This window comes from Colletes latitarsis, chromosome 2, assembly GCF_051014445.1.
Source record: "Colletes latitarsis isolate SP2378_abdomen chromosome 2, iyColLati1, whole genome shotgun sequence".
Taxonomy (NCBI): Eukaryota; Metazoa; Arthropoda; class Insecta; order Hymenoptera; family Colletidae; genus Colletes; species Colletes latitarsis.
The window spans coordinates 9425536-9442026 of record NC_135135.1 but is presented as its reverse complement, the minus strand read 5'-3'; the positions used below and the strand labels follow the sequence as shown (position 1 = coordinate 9442026).

General features: G+C 33.0%; 1 protein-coding gene across 2 annotated transcripts in view; it reads right to left on the bottom strand.

Moving 5' to 3' along the window:
• The window catches only part of LOC143350116 (uncharacterized), a 65352-nt gene that overhangs the window by 6436 nt on the left and 42425 nt on the right, over positions 1–16491 (bottom strand). For both annotated transcript variants that reach the window (XM_076781954.1, XM_076781964.1), the window contains 3 exons: positions 10737–10780; positions 1538–1598; positions 1257–1303 (listed from right to left, as the gene is read on the bottom strand). In XM_076781954.1, coding sequence (XP_076638069.1) covers positions 1257–1303; positions 1538–1598; positions 10737–10780 — 152 coding nt within the window. The remainder of the gene's footprint in view (positions 1–1256; positions 1304–1537; positions 1599–10736; positions 10781–16491) is intronic.

Here is a 16491-nt window from a genome sequence, read left to right as displayed (position 1 = left end):
TCACCTCGTAAATACGAATGATTGCTAATAAAAAAAAGATATGTGTGAAATTTTTCAAAGAACTATCTTACACGTGAATTTCATTGAAATCTGCCTGTTACACTAAAGTGATGTCCCTTCTTAGGGTAAAAATACTTAATACATATGACCTATGTTCCTAATATGGCCACTCATAATATCATGAGAAGTAAGCACAAATAAAGTGGTCGTTTATGAATTGAATTAGTCTTTAAACACGTGTATTTTAACGAATATTAATATACGAATTTAATGAACCACGAGAATTTCACATCATAATGAAAGAGAATTAATATGAAAATTCAAGTATTATTCTTTACGACCTTCTTTCTCTAAAATGGCCTACCTCAGGACAAGGATAAAAACCTTTTTGAAAGACCCTGTATTTATTATGTCGTTGCGCGTACAATTTTTTTTTTATGTATAACATAAAAGTAGACAAGAGATATATGGTAACTGTCCTAACGATCGAACATTTAGTGTTTGTTAATAAAATTAATCAATATTAAGAAGGTACACAGCTTATAATGTTATTTGTTCTTTAAATTGATTCAATTGTTAGGTTCCAATCTAGAAATAAATAATTGTGACTAGGGCAACTTACGTCCAACCACTGGTACAGAGTGAATTTTGGATAACTTATAAGTAAATTAATTTTTTAAAATAAAACGATAATAATTTTATCTATTTTAACCAATTGAAAGTAGAAACGAGATGTCGCAGAAATAACACAAAAAGAAATCAATAATAAAAACACTCGTTTTAATTCATGTTTTAGGGTTAGAACTTCATTTCTCCTTACTGGAACCACGACCGAGTGTGTACATATAGTATTGTATAATTTTTTGACAGATCTGCATGCTATATACATGACTATAAAATAGTGTGAATTAAAGAAACAGCATTAATAGTATTTAAACAATTTTAACTTTTCAATAACTACATTATTTTACTTTAAACGTAATAATTACCTTTGAATTTTATCAGTTTAATCCGTGAACATACTCTTCTTTCATTGATTTGTTTAACACTCTAACTTCAATTGAAATTAAATATTAAGGTCTTCTACACATAACCTTAAATTATTGATCAATTTTCTGCGAATGATTCGAGCAGACAGTACGATATAAATTATTACTTTGCGAATATAATTAGTAACATTGTCAATTCTTATTTACTAATCAACAAAACCGGTTTAATAGCAACAATTAAAATATAGGTGTATCCAAGTTACCTACCTTTTAAACAATTGTCAAGTTCCCAACCTAACTGTTGCACAAGATACCTATAATAAAACAGACAATTACAAATGTTCTTAATTATTCATTTAACGTAATAAATACTTTTATATAATATTAGATGCAAGTTAAACAATACGAGAAATTATATATGTATGTACTTATTTCTAAATAAACGATCATTTTTATTTCATTATAGTAATTGGTACAGCTTTACACTTCATTCATTCGTAATGATTTTTAATAATATTACATTTTATTTACCAGTGAAACGTACTAACCTGCAAATGAGGTAGCCCGAACGATTTATACCATGCGTGCAGTGAACGCCAATAATATCTTCTGAAACAAAAAACAAATTCACACTTCGAATAGCAATTCATTTCAGATTCCTGACAATTAAAAGTAAGTATTTCGTGATCACAGATAGCGTATAATATTAGGGTTAACACACGATATAATAAATTATATCAGGTTAAAAATGTTTTTTACTATAATTTACGATATAAACAAAACGATCCTGAATTTTCGGGAAGTGATTAACATTCTATGAACTATAACTGCGTAAGAAAGTATTCGAACAACGAATACTATAGTCATTTGTACTGTGTTCGCGATCAAATGACTGAAACTATTCGCTCGTTGCGTTAGATAGCTGTGTATTTACAGTTCTATTTTTACAACTTTAAAATACTTAGAAAACTTTTTTAAGATTTGTATGGTTGAATACTGACGTGTTTGTAAGATACATAACTCGAACTATAAGATTAACAACAATTTTACTAGTCATTCTGTGGTCAATATAAATTCCCCTATCTATTGTTTACGTATCGAGCAAATAACTAATTTTTGCTTATCCTCAAAGAGATATGCAATATAATACTTTCAATAAAATATATGGAATAAAGACAGAATGTTCTCTATGGTTGGTTAATAAGTAGTTTTATTGAGATTTATTATTTTGAATTATTTATTATTAGAGTGTGTCTCACGAATTTTGTTCATTCAAATATCTTGAAAAGTGTCGATGATATTGGAAAAATGTGGGAAACAAAAATTAAATGGTTTTGAGAGGTGTATAATCTGCTGTAATTTTTTTTGTTGTTCCTTTTAAATGAAATAATATATTTTTTAATATATCATTCAATGTAGTTATTTCTTATGGAAAACTATTACCATTTATTTCAACGTAAATATTGAAGCTTCTAAATTATTAAGTCGAAATATTTTTTAAACCAATGGCTTTTTATTACAAATAATACAGTACTTTTTTATTGGGAATGAGTAGTTGAATCGATTAATGCATTAAAAATACTGAATGCCATACGAAGGAGAACATTACTTTAATGATATAGTAGAGATATTTACATTTAAATACTGTAGTTTTTTAACTTTTCCATATGTTTGTTTAAGAAGTTTAGAAAATTTTTCGTTTGTTGCGTTCCGAGCTCTATGATGAATGCTACGCTGTACACCAACTATGATTAAATCGTCGAATATGATCAAAAGAATCAACTACTATCCAATAAAAGATAACAAAGAATGGACTAAAAAAATATTTTCGTATTAAAGATCTCTCTTCGTGTCCCTAAAAATCTAGTAAGGAAAAAAAATTAAGGAAACTAATTTTAACGCTGTTACACGAGAATCCCCCCTTGAGACGGAGGTCCAAGATTAGGAATAATCCGCGAGTGGGAGACAACAACGGTCGTTAACTCATGAAAATGCATGCAAGGATATTAGCATTTCAAGATATTTCATAAGGTTCGGCGAACGAGATAACCTCAAAGAGAACCAAGCCCAAAATATTGTAAGAGCAGAACGTACGTAAGGCGAGACGCACGATTTCACGGGTCATCAATTCAACGTGGGTCACGGGGTCGGCGCATCTTCGGGCACAGCAAGGGGCTGATTATAATATTATCGCAAATTACCAGCAAACGCTGCGACGAATTCACGACGATTCCCGGTCGGAGCTGGTGCGGGTCACGGCGGCACTTTCGCGAGGGCCAACCCTAATGAGAGTAGTCGCGCAATAACAATCCCCGCAGCCCCTACCGCCTTTTTTTGCATCGTCAATTTTATTCCTCATATTTCACTTTCCCGCGTGAACCGCGTATAAATGCGCAGCACTTTGGAACCGCTTCGTGTAACCCTCCTTCCCCTCCCTTTCGCCACGAGTTATACTTAATTAAGTGGCCATCGAAGACTCCGGGCAATGCGTTGTTCGACCTTCGCGAGAGCCTCATTAAACCTACCAGCACTTCATGTATACCCATTCCTATCATGACCGGTCAAATGACCAGTTTTTCATTTTCTCTTTAACGAGACAAAGTATTTCTAATTTCTGCATTACACAGGGTGTTCGACCACCCCTGGGAAAAATTTTAATGGGAGACTCTAGAGGCCAAAATAAGATTTTTGATTAAAAGATTAAATTAAAAAATTTCAAATCGTTTTGGAAAAATTATTTTCGGTTGAAGGGGGCAATTACAATCATTTTTGGTGAATACACATACCCCTGAAATCCTACCCACTTTCGAGAAAAAAATTCGAGTAGGTATTGAAATTTTTAGGCGAAATTAAAAATTTGAAATCATATTTAAAAAATTATATTTAGTTACAGGAGTCAATTACAAGCATTTTTGGTAAATAGACATAACCCGAAATCCTACGTGCTTTCGAGAAAAAAATTCGAGAATATGTGAAATTTTTCGACAAAATTAAAAAATTTAAAATCGTTCTGAAAAAATTATTTTCGGTTGCGGGAGTCAATTACAATAATTTTTAGTGAATAGACCTACCCGCAAAATCCTACTCACTTTCTAGTAAAAAAATTCAGTACGGGCGGAACTTTAAACGTTAACTTTTTACAAAGCCTCCATCAACAAATTAGTATTCTTGATTTTTGTCTTATTTTGGCCTCTAGAAGCCCCCACTAAAATTTTTCCCAGGTGTGGCCGAACACTGTATATGTATATGTATATAGAAAGTTGTCTTTTGATGTTTATTCGTAAGATATCCTTCTCTTCTATGTTAAAAAATTTGTTGATTTTCGTCGGTTAGAAGATAAAACGCCCTTGAAACCAAATTTTGTTCCAAGTCGATACTATAGTTAGTTCTAGAGAAAACAACTATTTAAGAAAAAGTGCTGGCTAGTAATTACGCAAACATCCTGTATTTAAATTAATTTTCAATTAAATAAACAATTTATGGTCCAGTTTTATCGTACACTAGTTGTACTATCAGTAGGAATTGCTGAAACTTCTTTGGGTATGTAGAGTCAAAGTAAATATTAAAATAAACATAAAAGGCGGCATAAATAATAATAGTTGATATGGGCATTGAATAGGGGATGAAATGCCCTTTAAAATGAGCGTTTGTACGAGTCGATAGCTTTATTAGTTCCGGAGATATAGCGATTTTAATTTCAAGTCGATCGGATGGCTAGTTTCGGAGATAGGATTTGTTTACGTTTCGTTGATGCGCTCGCGAGCTCATTGATCTCGCGCGCGTAACGATAGTAAACAATGCGTAGTAAATTCTTGGAAATACTACGACTTCCTGGTCACGTGACTGTCTCGACTCACGCGCGACAAGGAGGTACGACGCGACGCGTCAGACGGAAACAGAGATAGTCAAATTAAGAAAAATACCCTTTTACATAAATTACGATATCTCGAAAACGGAAAGTCGGATCGACAAAATCCAAAAGCCATTTCAAAGAGGAAGGTTTACCGCTGCCAACGGTGGCTTGATCATGGAGAAAATGTTAATAATTTCGAAACTGCAACTAATTAAAGTTTTAGTAATTTTAATACGGATCAGTAGTCTACTTTAACACGGGAAGTCCCATAAGAGAATTTTTTTTAAATTACCTATTTACATAAATTACGATATCTCGAAAACGGGAAGTCGGATTGACAAAAACCAAAAGCCATTTTGAAGGGGAGGCTTTGCCGTTTCTAACAATGGCTCAATTATTAATAAAACCCTAGTGGTTTCGAAACTGCACGCGTCTAAAGTTTTAGTATTTTTAATGCGCGTTGATAGACTCTTGTAAGACAGAGAGTGGAACTTTAAAAATTATCCCTTTATTTAAATTACGATATCTCGAAAACGGAAAATCGGATCGACAAAAACCAAAAGCCATTTTGAAGGGGAGGCTTTGCCGCTTCTAACAGTGGCTCAATTATTAATAAAACCCTAATGGTTTCGAAACTGCACGCGTCTAAAGTTTTAGTATTTTTAATGCGCATTGATAGACTCTTGTAAGACAGAGAGTGGAACTTTAAAAATTATCCCTTTATTTAAATTACAATATCTCGAAAACGGAAAGTCGGATCGACATAAACCAAAAACCATTTTAAAGAGGAATCTTTGCCGGTTCTAACGGTGGCTCATTTATGCAAAAAGCATAAATAGTTTCGGAACTGCGCGCGTGTCAAGTTTAACTATTTTTAATACGTATTGTTAGACTGTTCTAAGGCAGTAAATACTATAGATTCTTTCCTGTTGTCTTTGCTATATATATATTTCCTATTTACATCGGAAGATAATCAGAATTTGCTACGAAATTTTGTCTAGTTTTTTACAGAAAAATATAAATCGTTCAATCGATCAGATGACCGGTCGTGGTAGGCAAGACAGACTACATATTTTTCTCAGAAAACAAACAATAAGAATAGAAGTGAATATTGTAAAATTCATTGCATGTATACTATAAGAAAAGTCGTGAAATTAAATGGCGCTAAAATAATATTGTATGCTAGAAATTCTAAACGAGATTTTAAAAACGGTCATTTGACCAGTGCAGAAGATTTAGTGTTAAAAGATCGTTCGCAGAAACGTGACACCGTTTATATGCAGAAACGAGGCAGGCTTAAGCGTTGGCGTTTCAGCGCTTTTGCACGACAAGGCTGCTGCTGTATTTATCAGCGAATCCGGACTAAATTATACCCTTAATATCAACCGAAGGATAGTTGACCCCTTGCACTCGAAGACTTTTCAACTATCAACAAGTTGAACACAGTTATGACTAGACTGCAGATGTTTATGTAAATGCATATGTTTCTAGGAAATAGATAAAAGAGTGAAACCTAAATAGAAGTTTGTTTCATCGCTAGAGGTCCTTAAAAATATATTTTTTATTTTGCATATTTTGCATATGGCACATGTTTTGCATATTTTTTATAAAAATCTATGTCGAAACATACTGCATATATCATATATTTTTATTGCATATTTTTGCAATTCTTTCGAACATTATTTCAGTCTATTAATTCAACGTTTGTGTACGATAGTCATGGCAGACATGACAACATTTATACATCTCGTGAACCATTAATGGTAACAGTTCACAGATGCTACGAATAGTATTAATCAGTAATTCTGAAGTATTCGTGGCAGATAGGTTCTACGTAAACGAATTTTATGAAGCCAGATTGTTGAAGAACCTAAAACAATTGAAGTATGCTGTTTCAGCAAATTCAAATATGCCACGATCACATCTTATAATATTGAGCGTTTGTTCTCAGCTTATAAATTAACTGTAACCCTTTAAATAGTTTCTCAATCTCAACTGAATTATTTTACTTAATGTTGATTTTTACCAAATTGCTAAATGGAAGACAACTTTTCTTTAAAGCATTTAAAAAATAATGAACTAATAGAAGATTACATAAATTTTCAAATAATTACATCGACATATATTAAATAATTATTAATTTAGACTTATAATTCCTGTGCAAAACATTTTTCAGTATCGTCTACATTTTTTAAGATATTTTAATGAACAGAGTTCGCGAGACACACTGTATATGCAATTAACTATAAGTTAGTCTAAGTACTTAAAAGAGAGTGGTTTGTATAAAATAATGCTAATTTTAAATCAGATGTAAATCATAACAGAATTTTTATATTTTACGTTCGTTTATATTTATAAATAATATATGTTAATATATATAAATCTTTGTTTTTTTCAAATTAGTTCAATACCATTTGTGAACAAATCCTTGAAAGAAATTCGTTTTAACATTTCAGATTTGATGAATATAATGGAAGACGTTTTCCAAAACGACATCAAACAATCGTTCGATGCATCGATTGATCGCGGAAAGAACGTAAAATATGTAAAATATTTTTCCCCCGAAATTCTATTTCATTTTCAACGGACCGTGTGTGCATTCGATTCGAAATAAAAGGCACGTATTTTAAAAACTGCACAAGTAATTTCAGGTTTGCCCGTTTTGCACGTACGGAACAGGCAAGGTAAGCTCATTCCACGTTTCTTATCTATCACAGGGTCATCTCGCTTTTGCATACGAAGCAACATTTATCTTGCAGAAGACAGAAATATTCTCGGAACACGTCGGCATCTAATGTGAATCTGGAGCAAGCACCCCCGCCGAGCACTAAGATACTAAGGCTGGCAAATAAACCGATCCTCGGAAAGATTGCCAATGACCCACGACCTTTCTGATTCACTGTATTGACTTTCATGAACGATCAAATATCGAGCAACACATATTTCCCTCTCATACTACCAAAGTCCCGGCATACGGTCGCGTCTGTACTTAACGCTTTCACAATCGCTATCGCCTGTATCTATCTGACTTTACTTAATTCAACTTATTACGTTTGTCGAGGTTCAAATTTTATGGTACCCCAACATTTATAATTTTTTGCAATTAAAAAACTCAAAAATAATTAAATTACATTAAAAAACGATTAAGAGAAATAAAACCTCTTTCCACAGAGTTTCCACGTAGGACGATCTTTCCTATTTGTATTCTCTATTGACGACATCTCTAAAGTATTCCAACACGATAAATTTATATTATGTGCCAACGATATTAAAATTTTTCAGTAATGCAATCAATTTAAGGTAACCTTTATGGGTTTCTGGAATGGTGCTTAAACAAATTATTCCTCAGTCTAGATACGTGTCATACTGTTAAATTTAGTAATAATTTACTATGTACAGCAGAATGTGCAGAGTATTGTATATTATTTTACAAAATTTTATAAGCGATAATATTTTCTCTGTATAATTTTTATTTTGTCTTTCTTTAGATATTGCTTCTTTTTGTATTAAAGAGTTCTCCAAAAGTTTAATAATAATAATGTTTCTAACATCTTTGTGTTCACTTTGGTCTACAATATTAATATAAAAAGTTGTTTCAAGCTGTTCGTACGAAATCAATCGATGAACTTCAGAAGCTGATAATTCATCGTCTCAAATTTCAACGAATTAATCGGAAACTTTCGTTCCCATTTTCGTGAACATTTTTCTTCGAATTTTGATCGACTACTTTTTAAGAGATCTGCACGAATAGAAGTATTGCCTAAGTCGAACTAAAATCAAACCAACAAACTTAGTTCTTTTGTTTCCTTTGTTGGAACCTCGTTCGTTTAGACTGATCCTTTGTTTGCTTGTTTAAATTTGGATTTTTTACATTTTTTTCGAACTTGGATGGTCTACGCGACTTAGGTCAAAATAGCATTGAAACGATGAACGTTTCTTGGTTCCTTTGCCTCTTCTGCTGGATCCCTCGTTCATTTGGGCTGATCTTTCGTCTTCTTGTTTAAATTTCGAGTTTTTCTTGACATTTTTTTCGAACTACAATGGTCTACTACACACGACTTAGGTCAAAATAGCACTGAAACGACGAACGTTTCTTGGTTTCTTTACCTCCTCTGCTGGATCCTCTTTCATTTGGGCTGATCTTTCGTCTCTTTGTTTGAATTTCGAATTATTCTTGACATTTCTTGACTTAGGTCAAATTACCAATGAAACAACAAATATTTCTTGGTTCCTTTGCCTCCCCTGCTGTATCCTCGTTCATTTGAGCTGATTCTTCATCTCCTTGTTTGTAAAATGTATTCGTATCGTGGCGGTAAACGCGTTGAAAGACAAAGATGGTTCGTTCGGTGGTGAGTAGACGGGCGCATGCAATTTTCGTTGATGCCCGCAGGGGGTGGTTGCGAAAGAAAGAAGAAGTAGAGGTAGTTAAGTAGGAGGAAGCACCCGGTATCGCATGCCGTTCCCTGGTGAACGTTAAGGTTGGTTTTCGGGCTACCATAGTAGTCGCGAAGTACAACCCGAAGCGACGTGGTTAATGTGGCAATATGATATATGTATAAGTGAGAGGTACGTCGGTTGAAATAGCCTCTGGTAAAAGGCTCTCCTTTCGTGTTCCTACGACTTCTAGTAAGGATAAATACCGATGGGAATATACGTTGGAAGCCGCTGAAACGGGGCCTGAGAGGACCTTAAGGTCCAAGTTGCCCGCGTACATAAACACGAAAATATCGTCTGCGCGTACGCGGAACGAAAAGGCTTTTTCACTCGGCTGATTACTGCCGTCTTAAATCAATCGAACGATCGAACTTCGAGCATACTTCGTAAAACTCGCCTGTGTACGGGCGACGCATGCACGAACAATCATAAACGCCTACCCATACACGCACGTGGAGAGTGTTACACGATGTGCAGGATGGATGCAAGACGATTAACGACATCTTACATTCCGCGACCGATAAATCACTGTGGCCACTGTAAATGGGCTCGGTTTACTTATCTCTCACCTTGGCCACCTTCAAGAAACGCCGCATTCGAAAAATTCTAATAAGGGGATACTGCAGCCAGGGTATATCTCTGCACTGCCTATAATTATGAAATATTGTATGTCATACTGTACATAGAGTTTTCTGATTATGCCACCAGCGGAATAGATTAGATGGTAAATATACAATCATGAACGAATGTATAGCCACACCTGGGTTTCGATTATTAGATTGTAACTCGAAGGAATAACGGAATTTCCACTTAATTTTTGTAATGATCGTAATCTTAAAATATTATATACATTATATTTTAAGTAATTCTATTACAAGAAAAAAATTAAACATACATCAACGACTATCTTCAATGAAAGGAAAATATCGACACACCTGACTTTCGATTATATAATTGCTTGTAAACCGCAGGAAAAGTAAAATATTTTGAATTTTTATATTAATCGTAGGGTGTATAATCCTACAATATTATACAAATTATATCTGAAGTAATTATATTACAAGGAAAATCATAAACCATACATCAACGACTGTCTTCAATGAAACGAAAATATCGACACACCTGACTTTCGATTATATTATTGCTTGTAAATCGAAGGAAAAGCAAAGTATTTTTAATTTTTATATTAATCGTAACTGTGAGGAGTATAATCCTACAATACTATACAAATTATATTTTAAGTAATTATATGACACAGAAAAAGAATATGTACACCTGTTTTCAACGAAAAAAAATATCGTCACAATTACAAACCATCCTTTTTTCCATAAATACAGATGAAATTTGTACAACATTGGTACGTTGTTTATACTCGGGAAACCCCCCATTATTTGTTTAATATACAGTGAATTATTGTTAGAAGGTTTTAGAAGAATATTACAAGTAGAATGTGCGCTCACCTTCGCCGCAAGCCGCTGTAAAATCATCCATCACTTTAAAGAATCTGTAAGGAAACAGAATAAATATATTTACTTTTAACAACTTTAAAAGATCCTTAATTTGATAAAATTTGCATCCTATAAAGAATAAAGTATTTAAGAAACTGTCTTCACTTGTTGGAACAAATTTTTCTAGTAACTTATTCAAACTGTAGTATAATTCTCTTTGCATACCAATTTATATTCTTCATTTTTATATTATTTTCTCTTTACATACTATGGTCGAAGATCAAAGAAATTCGAAGTTCGATCAAATAAAAATTTCGTAATAAATATTTCACTTCTGTTTTCCATAATACTCTAAAATACTTTGTACGAAAAACATTTTTAAAAGTTTTATACAATATCAATTTGATACAGAGAGTATTAATACTATTTGAACTGTTATTTTTTCCCAGAATAGGAACTGACACACACACACACGCACGCATAAATCTAATATACACGCCACTGAAGTTACTCTCGAAATCATCTGACGTTCGACATACGTCAAAGTCATAAATAGAATATTAGTCAGGATAAAAGGTACTCAGCAAGTAAAATGACATTTTACAAATCAAATCGTGCAAAACGATTGTATAATTAAAAACGCTGCTCAGAAGTTATTTCCTTTTCCAGTTTTATACTACAAGTCCCATTAAAAATTTACGAAGGAATTTCTTTGTGATCGGAAAGGCAATGAAAGGTATTATAAAGAAGAACGAAAGAATGAGACGAGAAAGAGATCCTTAAAGCTTGTAGATTCGAAGATAGGGCAGCGCTTGTAATAATTCATTGGGCGGAGTCGTGGATCATCCTTTTTTTTTTTTTACTCTTTAACTGAAAGAAAAAAAAAAAGAGCAGAAAGGAGAGGACTTATTAACGAATTATTCCTACTTCGACTACTCGATAAATTATCGCAAGACGTTCATTCCCCTTTCGTATTCCGTCAAGATTGCAGAAACATTCCAAGCGCTCCAAGCAACGTGGAAGATACCTTCCTTTCATCCCGCCTGATTCCAGACCGGCGCGGCGTTAGTATGACTTCAATTACTCATGTCAAATACATGCAATTTAGTTACGAAGCTTACTACGGTCGAGTAACAGAATTTATTTTCGAGAAAAATCCTCGATCGATAAACTTTCCACAAAACACACTAGTCAAAAATCATGATCTCCGCAACATATTTTGAAATCATCAAAATCAGTGTATTCTTCTATGTACAATTACAAATATCTATTTTAACTAGAACATTTGATTTATTTCTCAGTCTGAAACCAAAAATTACTCTTATTTTGCCCAATACTTTTAGTTTGTTTTAATTTTAAATAAACGTAAAAACAATATTGTTTTAATGAATTCCCAAAGGTCAGAATATTTTATTTTAATCGTCCAATTATCGAAACAGTCGCCAAAACTTTATTTTTAGATTTACTTGGACTAAAAGATAGGCTGATAGGCGCTAAATCGTTTCGATCACTTTCCAAATGCGTCTACGATGAACTTTCACGAAAAGTTACCACCTGTCATCGTGTGAGAATAGGGTAGTTTAATTGTGCCACTCTATAGAGACTTAATAGGATCGTTTCCAGCGCCGTTGGTCCCTTTTACCTTCGAGGCGGGCTCTTTATATTACCTATTAGCCTAACACGATTATAAGCACTAACTCACTCACCGACTTACAAGATGCTTCCCACCGTCGTTCGATACCGATAGATTGTAAGAATAGGGATACCTACAACCTATTATGCGACCCGACGTATAATGACCATTAAGAACTAACGACTTTTTCCCGCTGATACTGCTGGATGATCATATACACGGATGGTAAACTGTCAAAAGATGTTTCAGTTTATTTATAAACACCGTTGGAAACCCATCTTTTTTTTCAGACGACGCCATTCGTAAATTCGTGATTCTATCGCAAGAAAATGTACCGCCTAATGAAAATGCATTCGAAAATGTGCAATGACTTTCACGATCCTCTGTTCACTACTATTAACAATAATAAATATTACAGTAATAACGTGAAGTTCATATCCAACGATTAAATGAAATTTTGAAATGTAAACATTAACAATGGAAAATTACGATCGAAGAGATCGTAAAATTTACATAAAACTACTCCGTTTTTAAACATATAAACGCGCCAACGATGTTACTACTTTGCAAGGTATTTAGACGAGGTCAAAATTGAAAATTATGCCGGCTTATTAATATGCAATATGTATTAAGATCAATTTACGAAATACGCCATCGCGTTGATACGAATCGGCATAAACGCGCGGAGTATTCCGCTTATCGACGCAAATGGGTTAATTTAGGTTATAATTTCAATACTTGAATTCCACGGACTCTTGGACGCCCACAGTAGAATACCCGACTGGATTCCATGACTCGTTATGCGTGAACACGAGCAGTGGAACAGCAGTAATTAGCAAATAATAAAAAAAAATAATGCAACGTTTGTATTTCCACACGATAACTAGTTATTAATTAAATTATTCGTAGAAACGCGATCTTTGATATTATTTCTCATATTAAAGTGGCTAATTTTTACCAAGCCGATGAAACTCTAATTAGAGTACGAAAACAAAACTATCAAACCAGTCTATTAATTCGTATTTTTAGGAAATTTCGTTTTCATTATTTCTTTGTTTTTTTAATAGAATCTTGAAAGGTAATTGCTAATTACTTATTATTCAACATAATATATAATATTAAAATAGTAATTGACTGCTTGTGATTCTCATACTTTTTCGATGCTACAATTATATCACACCTTTCGGCCATTTATTCTCAAAGAAAATTGTTCCAACAATATACCGGGTATTTCGAAATAATGGAATAAAATATATTCTTTGTACTGAAACAAACTGGAAAGTCCTTTACCATTTTGCAATCAGAAACTTCGTTTTTAAGATATAAAGTTTAGCAATGGTAATTAATGGCGGACGCTGGGGATTTCCACAACGAATAATCGTGCATGCGCATAGACGATTCACGCGCAAAGAACTTTAATTACTTATATTTGAATTAACGAAGCCTCGGATTGCAAAATGGTAAAGGATTTTTCGACTTCTTTTTGCTCGAGAAATTTATATGTTTCAATGTGTTCAATAACATGTACCATTATTTAATGATTTTGCAATCATAGGTGCACTCGATGCTTCATTAATTGAAATATATTTGCCAAACAACTTTCCTTCTTATGTTAATAGCTCATTTCCTAAATAAGAGACTGATTTACATTACATTCTCGTGCAATTTTTCTTGGAAAAAAATTTTAAAAACACTATACTAATCACACAATCTAACTAGAATTAAGAAAACGTATTGACAGATATTAACACTGTTCAAGAATAACTTCTGTGATAATGATTATTTAAGTGCTCATAATTTTCGAGTTTAAATATACATAAATATTATAAGGTCTTAAAATTAGCGTATAATATTAACTTTTATGCATCACACCGCTGGTTGTAATACAATATTCTGTATCTAAATCAATGTTAATATTTTTTAATATTCTATTATAACAGTTGGGAAAGAAATAGTTCCTTTATTCACGAATTATCTTACAATATTTTGAATGCCTCGATACAGCAACGCATTTATCAGATAAGCGTTATAGTAGATCCTGGGAATGAAATATCGAAAAATGGCTGCCGGAGATCTGCGTGCTGCGGCACCAACGGAACGTAAAAAATGACAAGCGTTAAATTAATTTCACTTCGAATTTGAATTACAGATTCGATACGGACGCGGAGGTGTCTGCGCAGAGCCAGGTCAATTGGACTTTCCCCGTCGAAAGAACCAGCTACATCAACGTCCTCGTCGTTGTCGTTGTCCTTCTCGTCCTTTTCATCTTCACCGAAAGCTCAAAAACTTCGCCATACGAGATGGACGGAAGTAAATATTTATAACAACAGTCGTCTATCAGCGCTATGCTTCTATAAATTGACATCATAAAAACGGGATCTGATTCTCTATCTACTTTCGATTGAAAAATGTTCAATGTTCCTGAAAACAAACAACGAAAACTCCCGAATCGCTCGGTGTTTCGTGTCTTTTGCCTTTCTGTTTCATTTAAATACTTTCTATATATTTTACATTGAATTTCATAAACGATACAAAATGATTTATTATCGATACGTTACGAATACCATCTTGAATTTGGAATTTCGAATTCACCTATGTCCTTTTTTACCTTTATTTATACACTGTCTGCGGCGCATTTATTATACGCGATTGGTTCCTTCGTTATTTAACATTTTAAATATCTTTATTCATATACACTATGATATATTTTTAATTAATACATTCGTCTATTGCAGCGTGGAAAATGAGAAAATTACACTACGATTAAACTGAGTTCGATTGACATGAAAACGAGCTACAATCGAGAAAAAGATATTTATCAATATCTCTAAAGCTTAATTTTCCAAATAGGAGATTATGTTAATATTATGAAGAAATTTCACAGTAATTCGTACTGTATAATCTTTTCGATCGAAGTAAACTATTTATCCTCTAGAAGATTTTCAAATATAAGAGTGTCTTTAACCCTTAGTTACTTTGGGTACTTCCTAATTTTTTTAAATAAAATAATATTAATTCTATTTATTATAACGAATTGAATGTAGAAAATAGATATTGCAGAAAAGAATTTCAATTCATTTCTAAAGAACACAGCATTTTAGTTTTCCTTAGCCATTCGATTATTGAAACAGCTTCCCTTATACAAAATTGTTCAATGTCGGAATAAAATTGTTACTATACTAGGTAGTAGAACGAGGTGGCTGGTTAAATAGATGATAGTTGAACGTGTTCCATTTGTCAAAATGTGACCTTTTAATTAACCTTACCTACAATAATTAATTTGATCAAGAAATTCAAAATTAAGCGTTTTACATTTATAATACTTCGCAGAGGAGTAGTAGGCAATGTGTGCGTGTGATACTTCAGTGCAATGTACTGAAGAATACCTCACTGCACCGACAGAATTTGATCCGTACGTAACCTAATTTTATTTCACCCTTTTGCTGCTCTACAAACATAACTAAAAGTAGCAGGTGACAACTCTAAACGAACTGCTAGAGTTTATATATTTTGCAATATTTGAATACTTTAAAATATTTAATTATATTTTAAATAACGGTACCTTCATCAGTCGAGTGAAAAGATAAAATAAATTCAATTTTCTTTAACATTAGATTTAAGGAAATGAAGTTTGAAAAAATTCCAAACTTACAGATGCGGAACTTTAAGATATTATTTGTTAGCAATTCGTGTGGAATTCATGCAACGATACGAATATATATCTTAATTTAAAAAAACATTGTACTTTTATGTAACCATCAAGACAAAATTTTGGACATCTCATCGCAGGATATAAATTTAAATTAAATTGCATGCATCGTGGAATTAAAATTGGCAATCAAAATCAATCGAGGAATATCATTATTGAATTTCCTAATGTTTTGAAGCATTCTGCATAATGTCTGTCAGAAAAGAAATCGATGATATCGTAAAATTAAATTTCGTGGAAATAAAATTAGCAGTCGAAATCACGGGGGTCACGCAAGATAGTTTTAATAAGGAATTTCGATTGTTGCGTACAATTTCGAATATGATTATTGAATATTCCACAGATCATTTTCGGAACACTTGTCATGGCGGACGCCTGTGGGTCAAGGGGTTCAAGATCAGGTCACACCTGAATATTGTTCACAC